The sequence below is a fragment of the Mustela lutreola genome, chromosome 4 (assembly GCF_030435805.1).
Source record: "Mustela lutreola isolate mMusLut2 chromosome 4, mMusLut2.pri, whole genome shotgun sequence".
NCBI classification, from domain to species: Eukaryota; Metazoa; Chordata; class Mammalia; order Carnivora; family Mustelidae; genus Mustela; species Mustela lutreola.
In genome coordinates this window covers 179,949,128-179,969,393 of record NC_081293.1, presented here as the reverse complement: position 1 = coordinate 179,969,393, position 20,266 = coordinate 179,949,128, and the positions used below count along the sequence as shown (strand labels likewise).

General features: G+C 44.1%; 1 protein-coding gene across 2 annotated transcripts in view; it reads right to left on the bottom strand.

Moving 5' to 3' along the window:
* STRIP2 (striatin interacting protein 2) overlaps window positions 1–20,266 on the bottom strand; it is a 52,191-nt gene that overhangs the window by 27,135 nt on the left and 4,790 nt on the right. Inside the window, exons 2-16 of one of the 2 annotated variants that reach the window (XM_059171833.1) lie at window positions 16,910–16,979; window positions 14,068–14,142; window positions 12,910–13,044; window positions 11,441–11,561; window positions 10,614–10,682; window positions 10,310–10,416; window positions 9,471–9,598; window positions 7,919–8,122; window positions 6,403–6,638; window positions 6,085–6,150; window positions 5,234–5,297; window positions 4,254–4,325; window positions 1,388–1,462; window positions 621–718; window positions 67–193 (exon numbers count right to left, since the gene is read on the bottom strand). In XM_059171833.1, coding sequence (XP_059027816.1) covers window positions 67–193; window positions 621–718; window positions 1,388–1,462; window positions 4,254–4,325; window positions 5,234–5,297; window positions 6,085–6,150; window positions 6,403–6,638; window positions 7,919–8,122; window positions 9,471–9,598; window positions 10,310–10,416; window positions 10,614–10,682; window positions 11,441–11,561; window positions 12,910–13,044; window positions 14,068–14,142; window positions 16,910–16,979 — 1,647 coding nt within the window. The remainder of the gene's footprint in view (window positions 1–66; window positions 194–620; window positions 719–1,387; window positions 1,463–4,253; window positions 4,326–5,233; window positions 5,298–6,084; window positions 6,151–6,402; window positions 6,639–7,918; window positions 8,123–9,470; window positions 9,599–10,309; window positions 10,417–10,613; window positions 10,683–11,440; window positions 11,562–12,909; window positions 13,045–14,067; window positions 14,143–16,909; window positions 16,980–20,266) is intronic. The other variant, XM_059171834.1, reaches the window with a different exon arrangement.

Sequence of the window (20,266 nt, the reverse complement as noted above, 5' to 3'; positions counted from 1 at the left end):
CCCTCTTTGAAAGACAGGGTCTGGAGAACACCAGAGACCTGCGGAGAAGTGCTGTTAGCTGCTCACCTGGTAGATATGGTTCAGTTTGAAGTGTTTGAGGAGGAGCAGGAGCAGGGCAGAGATACTCTTTACAATGATCTCCTTGTGTCTGTTCACATCGATGCCCAACTTCATGCTCTGGAGAACAGTGATGCTACAATGGGGAGAGGAGGAGTCAGTGCAAAGAGAGGCTTAGAGAGAGGCCTACAAGGACCCAGGTATTCGGGTCAGAGACAACATATACAAGAAAGCCAGAACTTGGGTGATCTGAACTTCTGCACGAGGGAAATCTCGAGTTACCACTTAGGAACTCCTTTGCTCTTTTTCTCTTCCCTTTGGCAAGGGCTCATCACGTGGCAACGTCCACCCACATACCTATGCAACCAGTCACTGGCACTGATGTTGCCCTACAGACCCTTGGTCTTGAGCTAAAAAGGAACCCAACAGAGAGCATTGCAGTGGAAAGAGAAGAGACCTCTTTGGAAATAATCCCTGAGTGTTAACAAGGTGGGGTGGGGACTGGAGAGATGCTGTAGACAAAACAGCTAGCATTCAGCAGCCAACCCAGTTGAAGCACTCACGGCATCTCCTCAGGCAGGACATCTGCCAGGATATTGATAGAGTCTGTCTTAGCTTTGGAGGTGGGGGCTGCAGCCAGCAGAATCTTAAGTAGAGCAATCTAGGAAGTAGAAAATGAGGAGATCCATCTCGGTCCATCCCATTCAACAAGGCACCTTTTCCACACCTCAAAAGCCTTATGAGAAGTGTTTTAATGCTTCTATGTTCATTCTTCAGTAACCAAATATCCCCAGCCCCCAGAAGGGCAAACAGGTGCCCAGTCCTGAGAGACCTGCCTGTGACACTGAGGAACCAGAAAGGAGCTATACCCTGTCCTGCTTCAAGACTGCTCTTGAGGAATAGAGAGGCAATACCTAGAAATAAGGTGAGAGATATAAACACAATCTCACCTTCTCTAAACCTTTCCTTCCTCTGACCCTGACCATCAGCATCCTCACCACTCAGTCTGAGGCTATCTAGGACATGACAGACCATGGCCTTAGAGGGACTAGGGTACTTACTTAGAAGGAGGGCCCCCAATATATCATACATGGACCCCAACTTATTCTCCACCTTTCCCAAAGAAGGACTTGGAAGTATAGCCAGGTCTTCCTTCCTTTTGGAGAAGCCTTGAGGAAAGCTCAGAATTCTAATGTGTTAGAGAATGCTTTCCCTCAGGGGTGAAGGCTCAGGGAAGAAGCTCAAATAATGGACAGGTCAGCTTGAAATGGTTCTCAGCTATCTGTTCCTGGGGTAGAAAAGGGCAGCTCTGGCCCGGCTGTCTCCTTACCATGTACTGAGGGAGGCTGTAGAGCATGCCCTGGTAGAGGATTTCACATGGCGTTTCTGGTACCACCTCTTCCCCCTACGGCAGGAAATACAGTTTGTCTAGGTCATTTTCCAGTTGACCAAAGGCTATTTTTTCTTAGTTGTGAAGGGTGACATGAAAAGAGCGCTAAGCTGGGAGTTAGATCTAGGTTCCTATCCAGCTGTGTTAACGACTCATTGTATCACCTTAGGTAAGTTTACTTCCTCTCTGGGTCTTAGTTTCCTCTTCTTTTTGAATCACTGGGCTGGTCTGATGTCTTCTGAGGGCTCTTCCAGTCCTGAAAATCTATAATTCTGGTTTTTCCATTATCTGGAATCGATACAGAATTCTTTCCCCATCACATATTGGGTCAGGAGTCAGAACGCCTACCTATGAGTTGGCTCAAACCACTGCTTTTCTGGCCATACATGGGCTTAAGTCAGGGTGCACATATGCCTGGGACACCCCACATAGAAGCACTTCCTATGGTGTCACTCTGAGGCCATCCAAGAGCTCTGGAATATTTGGAAGTGAAAGGTAGGTAACTCAGAAGAGAAGGTTGATAAGGGAGTTGGGTAGCCCATGGCCAGGACAGGCAGGAAGGAATATTAAGAGGGAAGCTTTTAAGTAGAAACTATTTTCTTTCCTTCTCCAGTAGCCCCTACTACACCTCTTCCTCCTTTATGACCAGCCCTCTTGTCCACAACTCTCTTTGTCCTTTGATGACCCCATCTAAACCTTTTTATCAGAGCAGGAGGGCCGGAGCCTCAGGTATTTGTGGGGCTACTCAGGCCATCGTCATCTTTGGTCAGTTCAGTTCCTCCTCCCACAAGGTACCTCTTTTCCAGAGCAAGGGTCATTGCCTTGAGACCCTGAGGTAGGGAGGAATGACCTGGCCCCTGCCATCCCATATAACTCAACTGCTGCTTAAATAGGCATTCAATAAACTCAGGCAATAGATCTTTAGGAGAGCAGGTTGCCTTCCTGCTCTTCCAAAAATCTATTTCCTAACTTCTCTTCTGCCCTGTCCTCAAACCAATCCCTTCACCTTCCAACCCCTCAATAGTTGCTAACCCAGCCTCATACTTCAAAGAGAAAACAGAGGCAATCCGACGATTCATCTTCTCAACACCAAATATACTAGGGTCTCTACCTTTCTTCTTCTTTTTTTTTTTTTTTTAAAGATTTTATTTATTTGACAGAGAGAAATCACAAGTAGGCAGAGAGGCAGGCAGAGAGGGGGAATTAGGCTCCCTGCTGAGCAGAGAACCTGATGCAGGGCTTAATCCCAGGACCCTGAGATCATGACCCACTAAGCCACCCAGGCACCCCTCTACCTTTCTTCTTGACATGAAGTGTGAACCACGTTTGTTCTGTTAAAGGCCAACCCACCACTTGTGCTGGGGATCTTGCAACCCTTCTGCTTTGTCGAATGGATCAGTTCTGCAATTGTCTCTTCTCTTCCAGATCATCTCTTTCAGGACATAAACATATTCCAGTGTCTTCTAACTTTAAAACACTTTCCTCTGACCCCACATCCTCCTTCAGCCAACATTCCATTTCTATCCTCTCTACAATAAAACTATGTTGTCTGCGTTGACCATCTACCTCCTTTCTTTGCATTCCTTTTTCAACACACTCCAACTAGGCTACAAGCCCCATCTCTTCATTTGAGGTTGCTCTTATCAAGGTCACTAGTTATTTTCATGTGGCCTGATCCAATGGGCACCTCAGATCTTACCCATTTATCAGCAGCACTGGACATAGCTGATCACTCCCTTCTTGAAAAATTTTTTCTTAGCTTTTATAGTATCACAGTCTCCCACACTCTCTCCCATCTCAGAGTGTTTCTCTTACTCTTCTTTTCTGGCTCCTTTCCTGACTCATCCCACCCTCAGCACAACGGGTGCACCCCAAGACTTTGTCCAGGGTCCCATCCTCTATCTCTATTTCCTCCCTGGGTTATCTCAGCCAGTTCTATGGCTTCTAACACTATATTAAGTCAAGAGCTCCCAGATTTATTTCTCTAGGCCAGTCCTCTCTTTGAACTCTAGATATATACTCAGTTACATGGCTGCTCACGTGCATGCACGTGCTTAATGGATATCTAAAACTGGATATCTAAAACTGAGTATGACCAAAATAGAACTCTTGATGAAACAGAACCCCTTATGTTTCACCCTGCTTCTACTCTTTTCTGGTAAAGTCTTTATACAGCAGCCGATGGTTTTAGACAATGTAAATCAGATCATGTCATCCCCCTGCTTGAAATCTCTAAGGGCTTACTTCTATATTGTGAAACAACTTCGCAATCCCTATCTTTGCTTACAGGTCCTTTATTAAGTGGCCCCAGACCACCTCCCTGACTCCATCTCATACAACCCCATCCCTCACCCCTGTGTTCCAGCCATAGGCCTCCATTCACTACCCCTAATATTCCAAGGTTTCTCTCACCCTCATTAAGGCTATTCTCTTCGCCTAGAATGCTCTTTCCCCGATATTCCTATGGCCAGCTCCTTCTTGTACATAATATTTTAGTTTAACTGTCACCTTCTCAGAAGTCTACCTATCCTGACTTTTTAATTGAAAGTAGTCTCCTACGTGGCAGATGCCTCTCTCATGTCATCCTATTTAAATTTTCTTCATTGTATCTCCCATTCTTATATGTCTTCTTGTTTCCTTAATTACTTATTTTCTTTTTTCTCTAACTTTAATGTTTCATGAAAATAGAGACTTTTGCCTTGCTTGGCACATGGTAAGAGCCCAACAGTATGCACATATGCTCTGTGACAGCACTGCAGACAGACTTCTTCCTGCCTTTCTCCTGCACAGGACCCCCTTGACTCACCAAAGACATGGGGCACTTCTCCAGATCCTCCTCATTCTTGATTTGAACATCTGCAATGGAGATGTACTTGTGCTGGGGAAGAAAAGACATCAATTAAGAGGCTGAGATCACTAAAAAAAATTTTCTTTTTAATTAAAAAAAAAAGGGAGGGTGCCTGGCTGGCTCAGTCTAAAGAATGTAGGACTTTTGATCTTGAGGTTGTGTTTGAACCCTGTGTTGAGTGTAGAGATCACGTTAAAAAAAAAAAAAAAAAAAAGATACTGAGAGCCCCAATCATGTATGTACCAGTCTCTTGCTTAACTTCCTCAATGATAAGGAAATGTCCTGTATATGGTTGTCACCCAAATAGAACATAAACTTTGAAGGTAGGAGTCTTAACATTGAGTCCAGTGCTTCATATACAGGGTCTGTGTTTATTCTATGTTCCTATATTTGTTGAAGAGCAAAAATACTCAAGTATTTATCTTCAACCAAAGGGCAAGGGGAAGTAAAGAAGAGTCCCATGCCCCTGGACCACTACCCTGAGAGTTTTGCTGCATGTGAATATGCTTTTGTGCATGTATATGGAGTGATGATGGAGTGAGGGAGAGTTCAAGGTCCGTGCAAGAGATGACTTTTTTTACTCTTTGCGCTCATATATACTTTGGATGCAGAACAGACTGCTACTAATCCTGGCCTTTGGGAGTTAGTGACCCTATAGGAAGAAAGAAGTGAGAGGAAAGGAAGCGAGGAAGAGGAAGAGAGAAAGAAGGGTGGGAGGAGGGAAAAGGCATGAGAGGAAGAAAGGATAACTTTTTTATCTATCTGAATGTAGGAAAATGGTTAAGTACGAAGAGACTTAATTTCCTCCTCTTTGGCCAGAATGCCTGAAGGAGAAATACAGAATGTGTCTGGTAGAGGAGCCAATAACCAGGATGTTGGTAATCAAACTTGCCTTGATGGCTCCCTATCCCTGAAGACTGAGAGCCCACCCTGGTCACCTGCTTTAGAGTCTTCACACTCTCGTGGATGGGCCTGGGTAATCCAACCAAGGTATCTGTGTCCCTGTAAAATGTGAGATATACCAAATCATAACTATCAAAACTTTAAAGAACTACTGATGATTCACTGACCTCTACCTCCAAAACTAATACATTATATGTTAATTAATTGAATTTAAATTGGGGAAAAAAAAAAAAGAACTAAAGAGAACCACTGATATTCCCCGGAGTTACATGGACCATGCCACTTTCAACATGTGGTATTCTGGATTTTTCCCTTCAAGCTTCCAGGTCCCCCATTATTGTTTCGGGACACAAAAAGAAAAATGCCACACAGAATGTTCCTGAAAATTAGGATTTTTGTATAGTCTTTTGGGCATTTACTTTGTCAGGGAGTAGTAGGTTCCTTAAAAGGGCATGTAGCCCAACTATAGGGAAATACCAGGAACAAGGCCTTCTCCATTTTGTAGTGCTCAGCCAGTGTGAGGAATTCATGGGGAAGGAGATATGAGGGAAGACTGGATCTGTTCTGACCATATTGCTTTTTCACAGAATTCTGGCCCATTAAAACAGGAAGGACCCCTAGGGACAACACTCTCATGACAAAATTAAAGCCCAAGAGGGAAAGGACTTGTCACTCAAGGTCCTACACCTAGCTAAGAACATAAGAGTTCTTCGAGGAAACTGGAAGGAAAAAAATTCTATGGCACCAGGCCAAAGTCATTAGGAGATGTCCATAGTGTCTCTAGGTTACACCACAACTAGCAGGCAACATCTCTTTTTCCAGCCACCCACTCCTCTGGCCCCTTAAGAACCACTTTATAGCCAGTTTTGACCACCTAGTCACTTACTGCCCCAGAGTGAATCCGATGAATTTGTTCCTGCTCATCTCCAAGAAGTGCTCAATGTCCTTCTGTCTGAGAGGACAGTGGAGAGACAATTCCCAGAAAAGGAAAAAAAAAAAGGCAAACCTTGAGAGACAGAATGTTTCTGAGCTCCTAACCCTTCGAGGAGGATTAGAGCAGTGGGGGAAGATAGCAGCTAACAGAGAAAACTTCAAGCCAGGAGTTCTGACTTCTAGCCCAGCTTATTGAGACTTGAACACTGTACCCTGGGACTTCAGTGATTCTAGTTCCAAAACTTGGGGTCCCCACAGTTATCAAACCTACCTGACCTTTGGGGCCCAGGGTAGCCCCTTGGGAAAGGCCACCCGCTCAGCAGAAAGGGATGCCTGTGAGGGTGGAGGTGGCACCAGAGGGTCTTGCTCTAGCAAGTCTAATTCTCCATCCAAGGTTCGTTCTCCATCACCAGCAGAGTCCTCTTCCTCCTCTGTGGCTGGCTCCTCTGTCTTAAAGAGGTCTCTTTCATTGTAGATGTCCAGGCTGTCCTGCTTAGTGAGGAGTTGCTGGGCGGAGGTTGGGATGGTAGAGAGAATGTGTACAGAGGTCTTACTCTGAGCATCTTTGTTTGAGGTCACCCTCTACCCATAAGCTACTAGACTTCAGGATATGTGGGGTAACAACCCAGCCCTTGTAAGAATATCCCCTTCCCCACTTAATCTATCCACCAGGTCCAATCCCAAGACAAGCACCTCTCAGGCAAACAAGTCATTGGCTGGGGAGCAAAGCATACATAATCCCAAAGTCAGTTACTTAGCTTTCAGAAAGCATGGATTTTTTTCCCCCCAGCACTTTACTTCCTAACTATGCTCTGCTTAGGTGAACATTCAATTAGTTTGCCTTCTCTGAGCTTATACCAGCTGGCTGACTGAGGAAGAGGAGGACAGAGGCTTGCTGCTAGGCAGAGGGAAGCAAGTTTGGAATTTTAAACCTTGTTGAAGAAAAAAAGATTGGACAGAAATAGGCCAAAAAGTTAACAATGACTGCCTCTGGTTTGTTAAGCTTATGGGTGTTTTCTTTCTTCCTCCATTCTTCACATTTTTATATTTCTTCCAAATTTTGTACAAGGAGTATAGCTTTACAAAATAAAAAATAAAGGTTGAAAAAAATTACAATGCTGCTTGTGTAGACTGGATTACTGAACATGACTGCCTAACCTTTCACCTGTAACCTTTCACCTGTAACTGGATTACTGAACATGACTGTCTAACCTTTCACCTGTAACCTCTAACCTTTCACCTGTCACTCAGGTATTTCAGGGAGGTTAGTACATGGCCAAGTCTCAGTGCAACCAATCATTCTGATCTTCCCAGGCATCGGACTATACCTGGAACACTTATCAGTCACCTCCTAAATGTAAGCCTCTGGCTCCAGGGCCAGACAAGAGCATGGCTGGCTCAGAGTAAACCTTGCTGTCAATAAAATGACACGTGCCTCACCCTGGGCACATGGATTTGCTGGGAGTCCTGTTCAGGTGATCTGGGTCATGCCCTAACTGGTGTCGGGGATAACTCCAGGCATACCAGGTCTCGGCCAATGACCCTGTATTAAGATATAGATCTACGAGGTAAGATCACAGCGTTACCTCATGATAGCCCGGGAGCCTGTGGAGCCGGGAGACAGAGGCCAAAGTACAGACTCCAAGGTTTCAGGTTGGCTATAGGGCAATCAGAGGCAGGATGAGCCTCATCATTTACTGCCCTTTCCTACCACATCCAGAATAGTTCAGAATCTTAATTTTTGGCCAACTAGTATCAAAACACCACTATATGCTTTTATTTCTTACCCTTCGAGAACCACGGCGGCCTCGCAGCTTAGAGGGTGGTGGTGCCAGCTGAGACTCCCCCAGGTCAAGGGTGTAAGAGGGCGGGGAAGCGGCACGCATGCTCTTCACCACCTGGATACTATCTTCAGCCAGTGGAGGCAGTCCCAGTTCTGCCCGCTTCTTTACTTTGAGAACCTGTAGATGCTCAAATCCACCGAGGGTAAACTATAGTATAAACAGGAAAGGGGCAGAGGAGAGGAAAAGAGGGAAGTCAGAATAAATAAGATCAGGGAAATGTAGATGGAGAGGAAGAGTCACAATCTCCAGTCCCATTGGAACCCCTTCTTAACTAAGAAGTAATAAAACAGGAAGAGGCAAATGTAGTTACTATTCCCAATCTGAGGAGCTCAGGGGTCAGGATAAAGCATTGTTTACTGACTCAGGGCTGGAAACATCACCAGAAATTAGGAAAGGGACTCCTGGGGGCTTCCAGTGGGAAAAAAAAAAAAAAAAAAAGGAAATTGTGCCCCCTTTTTAAGGAGCACAACCAGATGCTATAAAGCCCGAGTCACTCAATTTCTCCTGTAGTCAAAAGGTGATTCCACCCTGTGAAGCTTGCTCTGGAGGGTATGTTGTTCAGGCAGTCCTACGGAGTGGGAGCCAGAGATGATCAGATTTATTTATTTTTTTTTTTAAAGATTTTATTTATTTATTTGACAGAGAGAAATCACAAGTAGATGGAGAGGCAGGCAGAGAGAGAGAGAGAGGGAAGCAGACTCCCTGCTGAGCAGAGAGCCTGATGCGGGACTCGATCCCAGGACCCTGAGATCATGACCCGAGCCGAAGGCAGCGGCTTAACCCACTGAGCCACCCAGGCGCCCCGAGATGATCAGATTTAATAATTAGCAACAAAGCTGAAACCATATACTTATAAAGATTCATTTTCTTAAGATTTATTTATTAATTTTAGAGAGAGAATGTGAGCAGGGGGAGGGGCAGAAGGAGAGAAAAAGAGGGAGAGAAGCAGATACCCCACTGAGCGTGGAGTCCAATGCAAGGCTCGATCCCATGACCCTAAGCTCATGACCTGAGCCAAAATTAAGAGCTGGACACTTAACTGAGCCACCCAGATGCCCTAAGACTTCATTTTTTTTTTTTTAAAGCAAATCCTCTTTTTATCTGGATGGAGAATAGGCAATAAACCCCATATTTTGTAGTTAGAAAAACTGAGGCACAGACAGTTGCCTGATGTTGCTCAGTGCAAGCAGAGTCTAGATCTCCCAGCTCTCAACTAGTATTCTTTCCATGAAATGTCAGTTCTACCATGGGAAGGTACAATGACACCCCAACTCACAGAGTGACATCTCCTGTCAGTCCAATAGAAACAGGTAACCTGCTCTGACACAGAACATATGATTTCCCTCCATTGGCTAACAGCTGCCCAATTCTTCTGCCTAGCTCCAGTCTCCTGGAATCAGACTATAAGAAAGTGAGGTGGCAGAAGGCACTACTGATCTGATGAGATGGGAGTGGAGCGGGGGCGGGCAGAGGGGTGGGTGGATCAGTCACTTACCATAACCACTTTCCAGAGCAAAAGCAGGACCTTCTTTATGGGGAAGTGGGGAGCCAGGCCACTGCAGAACTTGGTAACCATGGAGAAAAGCAGAAGGGCAAAAGGTTCCTCATTATGCATGGAGAAGCCTAGGGAAGAGGAGAGAGAGAAGTGAGAAAGCGAGAATAAGAATGCTGAAACCCTATCCCTTTAACCTGCTTCCGGACACAATGAGGAAGGCTCTCACCTCCTCCAAAGAATTTGAGTACTTGTTCCTTAAAAGGAGGCTTAGAAAGGACCCAGGAGGAAGGGCAGGAAGGGAGGTCATGGAGGTAAAATGGCTTAGCTCCCAAGATTGAGGGTGGATACCAAACTAGAAGTAATAGTAATAAAGATGTTGCTTTTTGGCTGAAGGACTCAAAGCATTTCATAGATTACAATTCACTTTCCCACATCAGTCTAATATATTTTAAACCCATAGGCCTTCATATCTTATCCCTGTCTGATGACAACATCAGTATTTTCAAGGTGATTCAACTCATTTTTCCATGTGAGATTGATGATTAAATGTGAGATGGATGGCTATTTCTATTTTATAACCAAGGAAACCAAGGCATAGAAATGACACATGACTGGTACTAACTCATAGACACAAGGGAAGTCAAGCCAGGTCCTCATGCCTGCCACGTAGTATCTCTGCCCTAAAAGAATGGATGCTAATTAGGAAAGAGGACGGGGGAGGGAAGGAAGAGAGAAAGGAAGGAAAGCTATCTGTCTCTTCTGTGCAGATGTGCAGATGCTATGCTTCCCCTCCACCATCAGCATCTCATCCCTACCCTTCCTCAAGTACCACTTCTTACTCAGTTCAGTGCGGAAGGTCTCCCGTGCAGTCCTCCAACGGCAGGAGTCTGTCTCTCGCTCCAGGCGAATATTTTCCACCAATAGGTACATGACACTCAGCAGCACCCTGGGGTTATAGAAGGGTTGCAAGAGGTTCCCAAAGCAGCACCCAGCCTGAAGTCAGAGACCTCAGGGAAGACCCCTGTGGGAGCCCAACCCAGTGGAATTAGCAGCTACTAGTAGTCTGGGTGTATCTGGGACTTGGACAAAGAGTAACCCATTGCTAACTATCCCCAGTTCCAAACCTAGAGCAGGTCCACTTACCTGAGCTCTGTGCTATCAGCAATGGAGATGGCTGGTTTCCGAAGAGCACTGCTACAGGCCTGACTGTTGCTGCCATGGGAAGGAAGGAGAGAACAGGAACTCATAAGGCCTCTTTACACCCTGTGTCCCTACTTATCATGTACACAAATGTGAGTACCTGCTATTCCCTGGCTATGTAGCTAAAAGAAATTGGTCTAAGGTAAAGGAGCCCACCAAATTCCTCTGCCATCTCAGTAAACCTTTATCTGTGGTGAAGATGGACAAAGGCAGGGTCTGTGACAACCCCTCCTCTTATAATCCACGCTGTGCCTAGCACTGTGCTGAACACAAAATAGATGCTAAGCAACACTTTCAATCTGCCCTCTTTAAACTCCTGGGTAATAGGCATGAGATAAAACGACGGATCCCTATAGTGGTAGCAGCAGATAAGGCCATCTCCAGAGCTATGACCCACAAGGGGAGAATTGGGCATAGCAACAGAAATCGGTCCTATCCCTCTTGGGTCATGTTCTTAGGTAGAACAGTTTCCTTCATGGATTCCAGAGTTAGGCTGAGTTGAGAAATGCACCCATCTAGGATAGGACCCTAAAGCCCAGAACTGAAGCTGTGAGTGGGACAAAAGCTGTTGATGAGTCCAACCTCAGGGAGGAGGACAGAATATCAGAGAGCATGGCTGGATAGAGGGGAGCTGTCAGGAAGCTTTGGGCCGAGGTGTGAAGAGCCCCTGCTCCCACAGAGGTCTCTATAGTGAGGGAATCAGCATAGGACATGAGGCATGCCCCAAGGAAGGGGGTTGTCTAGGCCAGTTCTTCCCTAAGGCTTCTCACTCGATTTCCACGTGGAGCAGCTCCAAGAAGGCCGAGAAGGTCCCCATCTGATAGAGCAGGAAGCAGTTGTACCTGGACCAGTGTAGTACATCGACCTCGGAATCACATTCCCCAAAAGTGCCTAAAGAACCAGATAGTGTCATACAGGGTTGAGGTAAGAGGGATATCCAATTCTTTCCACCCTTCCCCATGATCTTAAGACTATCTTCCAAAAACTTGCCCAACAATTAAGCTAACAAAGGTAGGGCAAGGGCCCTCCAGAACTTCCCTGAATAAGGCAGTGTCCGAGTCAGGTCCAATGTGTTTATCACTGGCCTGTCTTAAGTTTGAATTCCCTGGGAAGCAGATACAGAGAGAAGGATTCAAAATGCAAGAAGTTTATTTGGGAGATGATCTCAGGAACCATTAATAGAAAAGTGGGGAAGTGAGAGAGGGAAGAAAAGGCAGATGAAGAGCTGAAACCCAGGTTGAGGGAAGCTCTGGGAAACAGTGTATGTTTTTATAACCCTCAGAATCATCCCACCCAAGAAGGGTGAGGTAGTTGGGCTATTTATCCACTAATTCCTGTCATTCATTGATCAGGGCTACTGGACTAGAGGAGCACATTAATTCCCTAGCACTTCCTGCCTACCCTGTATGGACTACAGAGAAAGCCCTTAGGTAAAAAGTTAAAGGTACTAGCAGTTGGAAGTTGGCCAGAGCACCAGACCCATGAGATATGGTTAGGCACTGCCCTGTTTGCTACAGTCTTCCCTTTAACACTCTCCTACCATTTATTATTTTCTTTAATAGTTTTGATTTTGTTTTGTTGTTGTTGTTGTTTTGTTTAAGCTACCAGCTAGTTGGTTCAATCAATAGTCCTCTTTTTATGATCTCAAGGTATACTTTTACTATTCCAGTTAGGTTATCTCATTTCTCTTTCGAATACCTGGCTGTTAGGTCTCTTCTGGGAAGGTTTTTGCAATTAATCATACCAAGTTTTGATCCCAATTACCCACTGCATCCACTCCTGCTGCTATGCTGATTTGAACCCTCTAAATGCCAATGAGAAATAATGCAGAGGGTTCATGTGTGAATATGCGGCACTCCATTACCTCCACTCAGTGGAGGTTAGAGCCATAGCTGAAGAAAGTAAGCCTCCGTTCTCAGCTGGTGGTACACTAACTCTAGCCACACTGACTCTCTTACTAAATCTCCACATATATTTATAGCCCACAAGCAGGAAAAAAGAACTTTATAAGAAATCTTGCCATGCCTGGTAAGATAAAGGCCAGTTCCAAGGGATCCAGAATAGTACCCACCACCATCTCCTTAACTTCCTTATAAGCATCAGGTTACTCCTAGCACTTGACAAGATCTGTCCCTGGGAGCAGGACCTTGCTTTCTTAGCATGGCTTGCCTCATCCTAGTCCTGATAACATTTCTCCCTAGTTTTCACCTATCTCAAGTTGGCAAAGGTGGCCACTTGCCTTGGGCCAGGTACAGAACAGCACGGGCCACCTTCAGTCGCCGTTCCCTACTGACCACCTCCAGTCGGTCCAGGAGTCCCATCACATAGGCCTTCTGGGCATCTTCTTCCAATTCCAGCCACTCCTTGCCCTGCACTGGGGAAAGAAGGCCATACAGATCAAGTGTCAGCTTTTGCCTCTCCTTCCTAGAAAGGCTCCTGATAACATATCCACCTCTGATCCCAGCCCCCAACAAATTCTTCTCTTCAAAAGATTTCCTTATTTAGCTGAGAAAGAATAAGAGATTGGAAAAGTAAAGAAACCCCAAAGTTCTGGCTAAACGCACTCTGCGGTCCACCTTTCTTCATATCCCCTTTATTCTCCACACAAAGCCTACCTATTCTGTCCTATCTCTCTGCCTTTTCAAGGAGTTCCCTCTCTCCCTATATATCTAATTCCTATAATTCCTATTCATCATTACAGGTCCAATACTAAATTACCTCTTTCCCACTAATGCTCCAGCCAGAAGATCTCTCTCCCAAGATACTCCTCCCCTCCAAAGCCCCCAAGATACCTTTTACTTCTTTTCTGATACTTACCACTTTCCTTTTGTCCTCAGTTAGTTTTATGATGTACACACTTACCCTCTGCCACTGGACTATAATCTCTTTGAAGATTCTGCAAATTCACTTTCACCCCTGCCTCCTGCATCTTGCACAAAACAGTACTCACCACACATCTCCTGAGTTGCAAACTGAATTCACTGACCAAGTTAGGAAATGGAGGTCTGAGACAATCAGTGTAGACACATGAAATTATTATTAGATGCTATTAGGAGTGAGGCAGAGTTGGAGGCAGGGATTGAATGTTAAAGTTAAGGACTACTTTAGGCACAGAGTTCAACCAGGCAGTGGGGCACCAGCCCAGTCCCCATCCCTCTGCTCTCTGTGCCTCTTTTATCAGTGAAACCGACCGAGCTCAGGCTTCTCCTGCTCCCATTCCATGGCCTCTCCAATTGAGATAAAGGAAATGTCCCATATGCAAGAAGGGATAGAGAAATGGTAGTGGAGAGGATGAAGAAGAATCATACTTTGTTCCGGGCGTTTTCTAGACCAGGCTGGGATATCATGGGGGGTGGGGAAGAAAAGCAGGTCTCTATGAAAAAGAATCTGGGATCACCTTGAGTCTTGAAATCTTCTTCAAAGCACCTCCTGTTAGTGGTGAATTCCAGGTTTTCAGTGTAGCTATATAATTCTGTGTTAGGAAAGATAGGACAGAGTCACAAACATTCAGCAGACCCTTATAGAAGGGGCCTGGGGTGGAGAGGGTGGCATGAAAGGGCTAACGCTTCCAACACATTCCTGTGTCCAATTCAATCCAGTGCCAGCCTCCTCCCTTTCGGAGCAGTTAAAAATAGCCACTTGTGTCCCTGGGTGATTAAACCATCAAACCTGTCCTCCTCCTGCCAGCTGGCTGCTACAGCAGAGAAGGCAGTCTTCAACACTTGGTGAGGGCCAGGGAGGGTTGGAGCAGAGAGGGCTTACTGTCATCACTCCTGTTTCTTAGGGCTGCAACCCCTTCTGCTTGTCAACCCAGATTGAGTCTAACCTGTCTCTAGGGAGGAGAGGCGCAATGTCTGAAATTTAGAGGCAAGATGCTTGTGTTATTCAAGGAACCAGAGTAAAGGCTGGAGAGTATGTGTTTCATGGCCCTTTGGGATTGAAGCCAGTTCATTCTCTCCCTGCTGAATTTCCTCAAAGGGTATAGAAGTTTAGGTTCCTGGCCATGACCACACAGGTAGAGACAGCATCAAACCACATAGAAGCAGCTGTTGATGTCAAAGGGCTGCTTATGCCCAAGAAAATCTAACTTTCTTAACAATAACCTCTGAATAAAAAATGCAGAGAGTTTATGAGAAATAAAAATGTCCTTTCCTACACACACTCCAGAACATTATACCAGGAAGTACCTTCATCTTACAGAGGATGAAGAATTAAAGTTGAGAAGTCAATAGGTGACAGAACAGATTTCCTCAAAACTCTGTTCCCTGAGACCCTTGCTGGAAATTTAACTAGGTCACAGATAATTCACAAAGAGAAATTCACTTATGTTCCAGCCAGCTGTCTAATGGTTGAGAAACACCTTGTCTGGGAGCCAGGGCTTTTGAGTCCTGAGTTCCAGAATCCTGGATTGACCAGAAGCAAATCCATCTCTGATTCTGATACTTTTCATGCTCAGTGGATAGTGTGCATATATGGTTTTTAAGAGCACAGCATAAATCCAGTCAGGAAAGGGAACAAGGCTATTAGGTACTAAACTTCTTGTTTTCACTTTTAAATTTTAGATCACGAACTTCCAGAGACAGATAAATATAGAATACATAAAATACCTATGTATCTTCTACCCAGATTAAGCAAATATTTACACTTGTTATATTTACTTCAGACATCTAAAGTCCCCTCTCCCTCCCCAGTCTATCTTATTCCCTTCTCTAGTGTTAACCATTTTAATGAAATCGGTGTGTATCCTTCACATGCCTGTTTTTGTACTTCTACAGCATATTTATATATCTGTAAACAACATGAAGTTGACTTTGAAAGTTTTTATCCAAACAGGATATTATATATTTCTCTTGAAATAATTCTTAGTATGTCTTTCAATGGTTTTTTTTACATGACTGAAATGAACACATCCATTTACTTAACCGACACTGTTCTCAGTCAAGTGTACAACTAGACTTCTCAGAAATACCTTTCAGGTTTGTGTGTTTAAGCAGTTTTTTGGATGCATTCATAAATTGTCACCATTTCTTTCACTCTCAATACTGTTTTTAACATTTACTGATACTGGAACATATTGATATAGATCAATTATTCTAATGGTTATGTGATAGCCTACTATATTGATACGCTACAGTTTATCCATTCCCCTACGTGGTTTTAAATTTTTCACAATGGCCACAATAAACATCTTTATACATGTTTTCTTGGCCCAAATGCTCTTTAAAGTGTACAACTAGAATCACTGGGTTATAATATGCATGCATCTTCAACTTTGTTAGATATGACCAAATTGCTTTCCAATTTTGTACTCTGCTCCCTCATGCCAAACAATGTATAAAAGTACTTATTTCGCTGCACCCTCACCAACTTCAGGCTTTTAAGCTTTGCAATCTGATGAGTGTGAAATAATATATCGTTATTTTAATTTTCTTTTCCTCACTAATGTAGTTGAATATCTTTTCATACATTGATTGATAATATGGTTTTCTATTCTCTGAATTCCTGTTCATATTCTTTGACAATTTATTGGGTTGCTCATCTCTCTCTACACACACATATTTACACATACATGTATACATATATGAAATATATTTATATTATTAGGAATTCTAATCCTTTGTTGGTTATTAAACTCAGCTCTGTCTTTCTGTCACTCATCACAAATTTATTCCCTGTGCTTATTCACAAGAACTTCCTTAAAAGTCCTTGTCGCTTTTCTCTGAAAAAGCATGTCTCAAAGTGTCACTTCCATGTGACAGAATATTTAACTTTCACACCATCTCCACCCAAAGCTCATTTATTAATAACTGGCATTCATAGCACGTGTAACATGGAGGCTCTTGATGTGAGGAGATCACACTTAACTCAAGCTACAATCCAGACAAAGATAGAGAGGGAGAGGATGGCAGAAAGAAGGGGGCATTCATGTAGAGATATGAGTGAATTTGGGAAAAGAAACAGGAGGAATGGGGAAAAGGTGGAGAGAAAACAGATTTGAGAGTGTACCAAAAGAGAATAAAGAAGGATGCACAGAAAAGGGTGATAGACTAAAAGTGGAGAATACTGTTTCCAAAGGAGAATTCACGGAAAGAAATGTAAAAGCAAACAGATATTTACTGCTGGAGGTTGGACAGAAGAAGGAATGTGGAGAACAGACAAGCTGCCAGGGGAGATCACAGACCCCTGCCTTCTCCTCCTGGCTATCCTCCCACTCTCCACAGACCATCTCTACCTCATACCTGACAACTCTGCTGCGTGCCCATCTGCATCTCCATACTCAAATTCCAGAGTGGGACAGTCCATAGAGCCCTGTAATAGAGAAGTCTTTGCAGTAACTTGGGAAAAGGGTTGAAAAAGGAGATTATACTCTCATTTAATCATCTGCTTCTCTCAGAGGCCAAGTTTAGATCGAGGAGGCAGCTAGGAGAGTCCCCTCTGGGCCTTTAATAAAAAGAGGTACCACGGGCGCCTGGGTGGCTCAGTGGGTTAAGCCGCTGCCTTCGGCTCAGGTCATGATCTCAGGGTCCTGGGATCGAGTCCCGCATCGGGCTCTCTGCTCGGCAGGGAGCCTGCTTCCTCCTCTCTCTCTCTCTGCCTGCCTCTCTGCCTACTTGTGATCTCTGTCAAATAAATAAATAAAATCTTAAAAAAAAAAAAAAAAAAGAGGTACCTTCCTCCTAGCCAACATCTGAGGCTCAGTTCAGGGCAGGGCTGAAGGTTCTTATATAAAATCAGAAACTCTGAGTAAAGGGTTAGGATTGTGAATAGATATGAAAGCTACGCAATCTGTGCCTTTGTCTGACCTACATAAACACAGACCAGAAGAGCATGTAGCTGATTTTTAGAACAATGAGATGAACTAAAACAAAAGAGGTATTTTTCAGCTTAGACTTAAAGCTTAAGAGCTGATTTCAGCTATGTCATTAACCCACTGTATGATTTTGGGCAAATCTCATTTTTTGGATCATAGTTCTTCATTTATATAAAAAAAGCCCCTCAGCTCTAGTGTTCCAAAACTTTAGGATTGTCAGATAGGTAGTATTTCTACTCCAACTTATTTTAAAACTAGATTTCCTATGATGTTGTATGTATAAATTTATAATTTTTTAAAAAAAGATTTTATTTATTTGTCAGAGAAAGAGAGAGAGCACAAGCAGAGAGAACAGCAGGCAGAGGGAGAAGCAGGCTCCCCACTGAGCAAGAAACCTGATGTGGGACTCCATCCCAGGACCCTGGGATCATGACCCGAGCCGAAGGCAAACGCTTAACCAACTGAGCCACCCAGGCATCCCTAAATTTATAATCTTATATAAAAATATTTTAATGTGACCCCACCCCCCAAACTTCTTTAAGTATTGGAGTTATTTCTTACCAGTACATATTAGTATGTATAAATTTAAAAATTTTTGAATCTCAGTCATCTCATATTGAGATCTTAAGCAAGTCACTTAACCTCTCTGTGCCTCAGTGTGGTATAAAAAATGTATTTGGGGGCACCTGGGTGGCTCAGTGGGTTAAAGCCTTTGCCTTCAGCTCAGGTCATGATCCCAGGGTCCTGGGATCGATCCAGCATCAGGCTCTCTGCTCAGCAGGGAGCCTGCTTCCCCCCCACTCTCTGCCTGCCTCTCTGCCTACTTGTGATCTCTGTCTGCCAAATAAATAAATAAAATCTTTAAAAAAAAATGTATTTGGTCTTTGAATGCTGTTCCAAGCACAGAGCTCCCAAGATCTCTGGAATTTCCTGATAAGCGTAATTCATAAGCCCCAGTCAACGATACTTGAATTTATGCTAACGAGGTGACTCCTGGTGAGCCTTTAAAAATTTCAGGGCTGGGGGCACCTAGGTGGCTCAGTGGTTAAGCCTTTGCCTTTGGCTCAAGTCATGATCTCAGGGTCCTAGGATCGAGCTCCGCATTGGGCTCCCTGCTCAGCAGGGAGCCTGCTTCCCCCCCCCCTCTCTCTACCTGCCTCTCTATTTGTGATCTCTGTAAAATAAATAAATAAAATCTTAAAAAAAATTTTTTTTTCAAACTCCACAAAAGCCCTAAAACAATGAGGTCTGGGTACACCAAAGTGATAGGAGGGTGAAACCTAGAGCGCATGGAAGCTCTGTACCATCCCATCCCCATCCTTCTCCTTTGTCTTTCATCATTTGGCTATTCTTTTTCTTTTTTTTAAATATTTTATTTGTTTATTTGACAGACAGAGATTACAAGTAGGCAGAGAGGCAGGCAGAGAAGAGGGGGGAAGCAGACTTCCCGCTGAGCAGAGAGCCCGATGCAAGGCTTGATCTAAGGACTCTCAGATCACGACCTGAGCTGAAGGCAGAGGCTTACCTCACTGAGCCACCCAGGCACCCCATCATTTGGGTATTCTTGAGTTGTATTCTTTATAATAAAATTGTTATCATAAGCAGAACAGTTTTTTAAATTCTGTGAGTCACTGTAGCAAATTATGGAACCTGGAGATGGTGGGGTTAGGTGTGGGAGTGGTCACAGAACCTCTGAATTTACAGTTGGCCAGGTTGAAGTGCATATAGTCTTGGGGCCCCAGGTCTGGCTGGCATCTGAAGTGGGGACAGTCTTGTGAGACTGAGCTCTTAACTTATGGGGTCTATGCTAACTACAGTCAGTGTCAGAACTGAATTGGTGTCAGGGAATTATTGGAAAATGAAGTGCTCAGTTTTCTTATCTGTAAAATGAAGATAATTCATAGTCATTATAAGGACTAGATGAGTTAATACAGAAAAAGCATTTAGCACACTACCCAGCACTTGATAGCATTATGTAGATGGTTACAATACTTTGTTGTTTGTTATTTTTTTTTTTTTTTTAGATTTTATTTACTTATTTGAGAGAGAGAGCTGGAGCAGAGGGGAGGGATGGAGGGAGAGGGAATAGAGTCCTTGCTGAGCAGGGAAGCCAATGTGAGACCCATCCCAGGGTCCTGGGATTATGATCTGAGCTGAAGGCAGACATTTAACTGACTGAACCACCCAGGCGCCCCGTTATACTACTTTGAATTTTACTTACTGTACTTACAGGGGTTTTTTGTTTTGTTTTGTTTTTTTAAGACTTTATTTATTTATTTGTCAGAGAGAGAAAGAGAGAGAGAGAGAGCCCACAAACAGGCAGAGTGGCAGGCAGAGGCAGAGGGAGAAGCAGACTCCCTGCCCAGCAAGGAGCCCGATGTGGGACTCGATCCGAGGACCCTGGGATCATGACCTGAGCCAAAGGCAGAGGCTTAACCCACTGAGCCTCCCAGGCATCCCTGTGCTTACAGTTTTAACATTGTATTATAAAGACATTTTTCTCATATTATTATGACTATCATTTTATTTTATTTTATTTTATTTATTTATTTGAGAGAGAGAGAGACAGAGAGAGCATGAGAAGGGAGAAGATCAGAGGGAGAAGCAGACTCCCAGTGGAGCAGAAGCCCAATGCGGAACTCGAACCCAGGACTCTGGGATCATGACCTGAGCCGAAGGCAGTCGCCCAACCAACTGAGCCACTCAGGCACCCCATGACTATCATTTTAAACAGCTAATTGTACAACTGGTTTGCTTAACCAGTTCTCTATTATTGAACATTTAA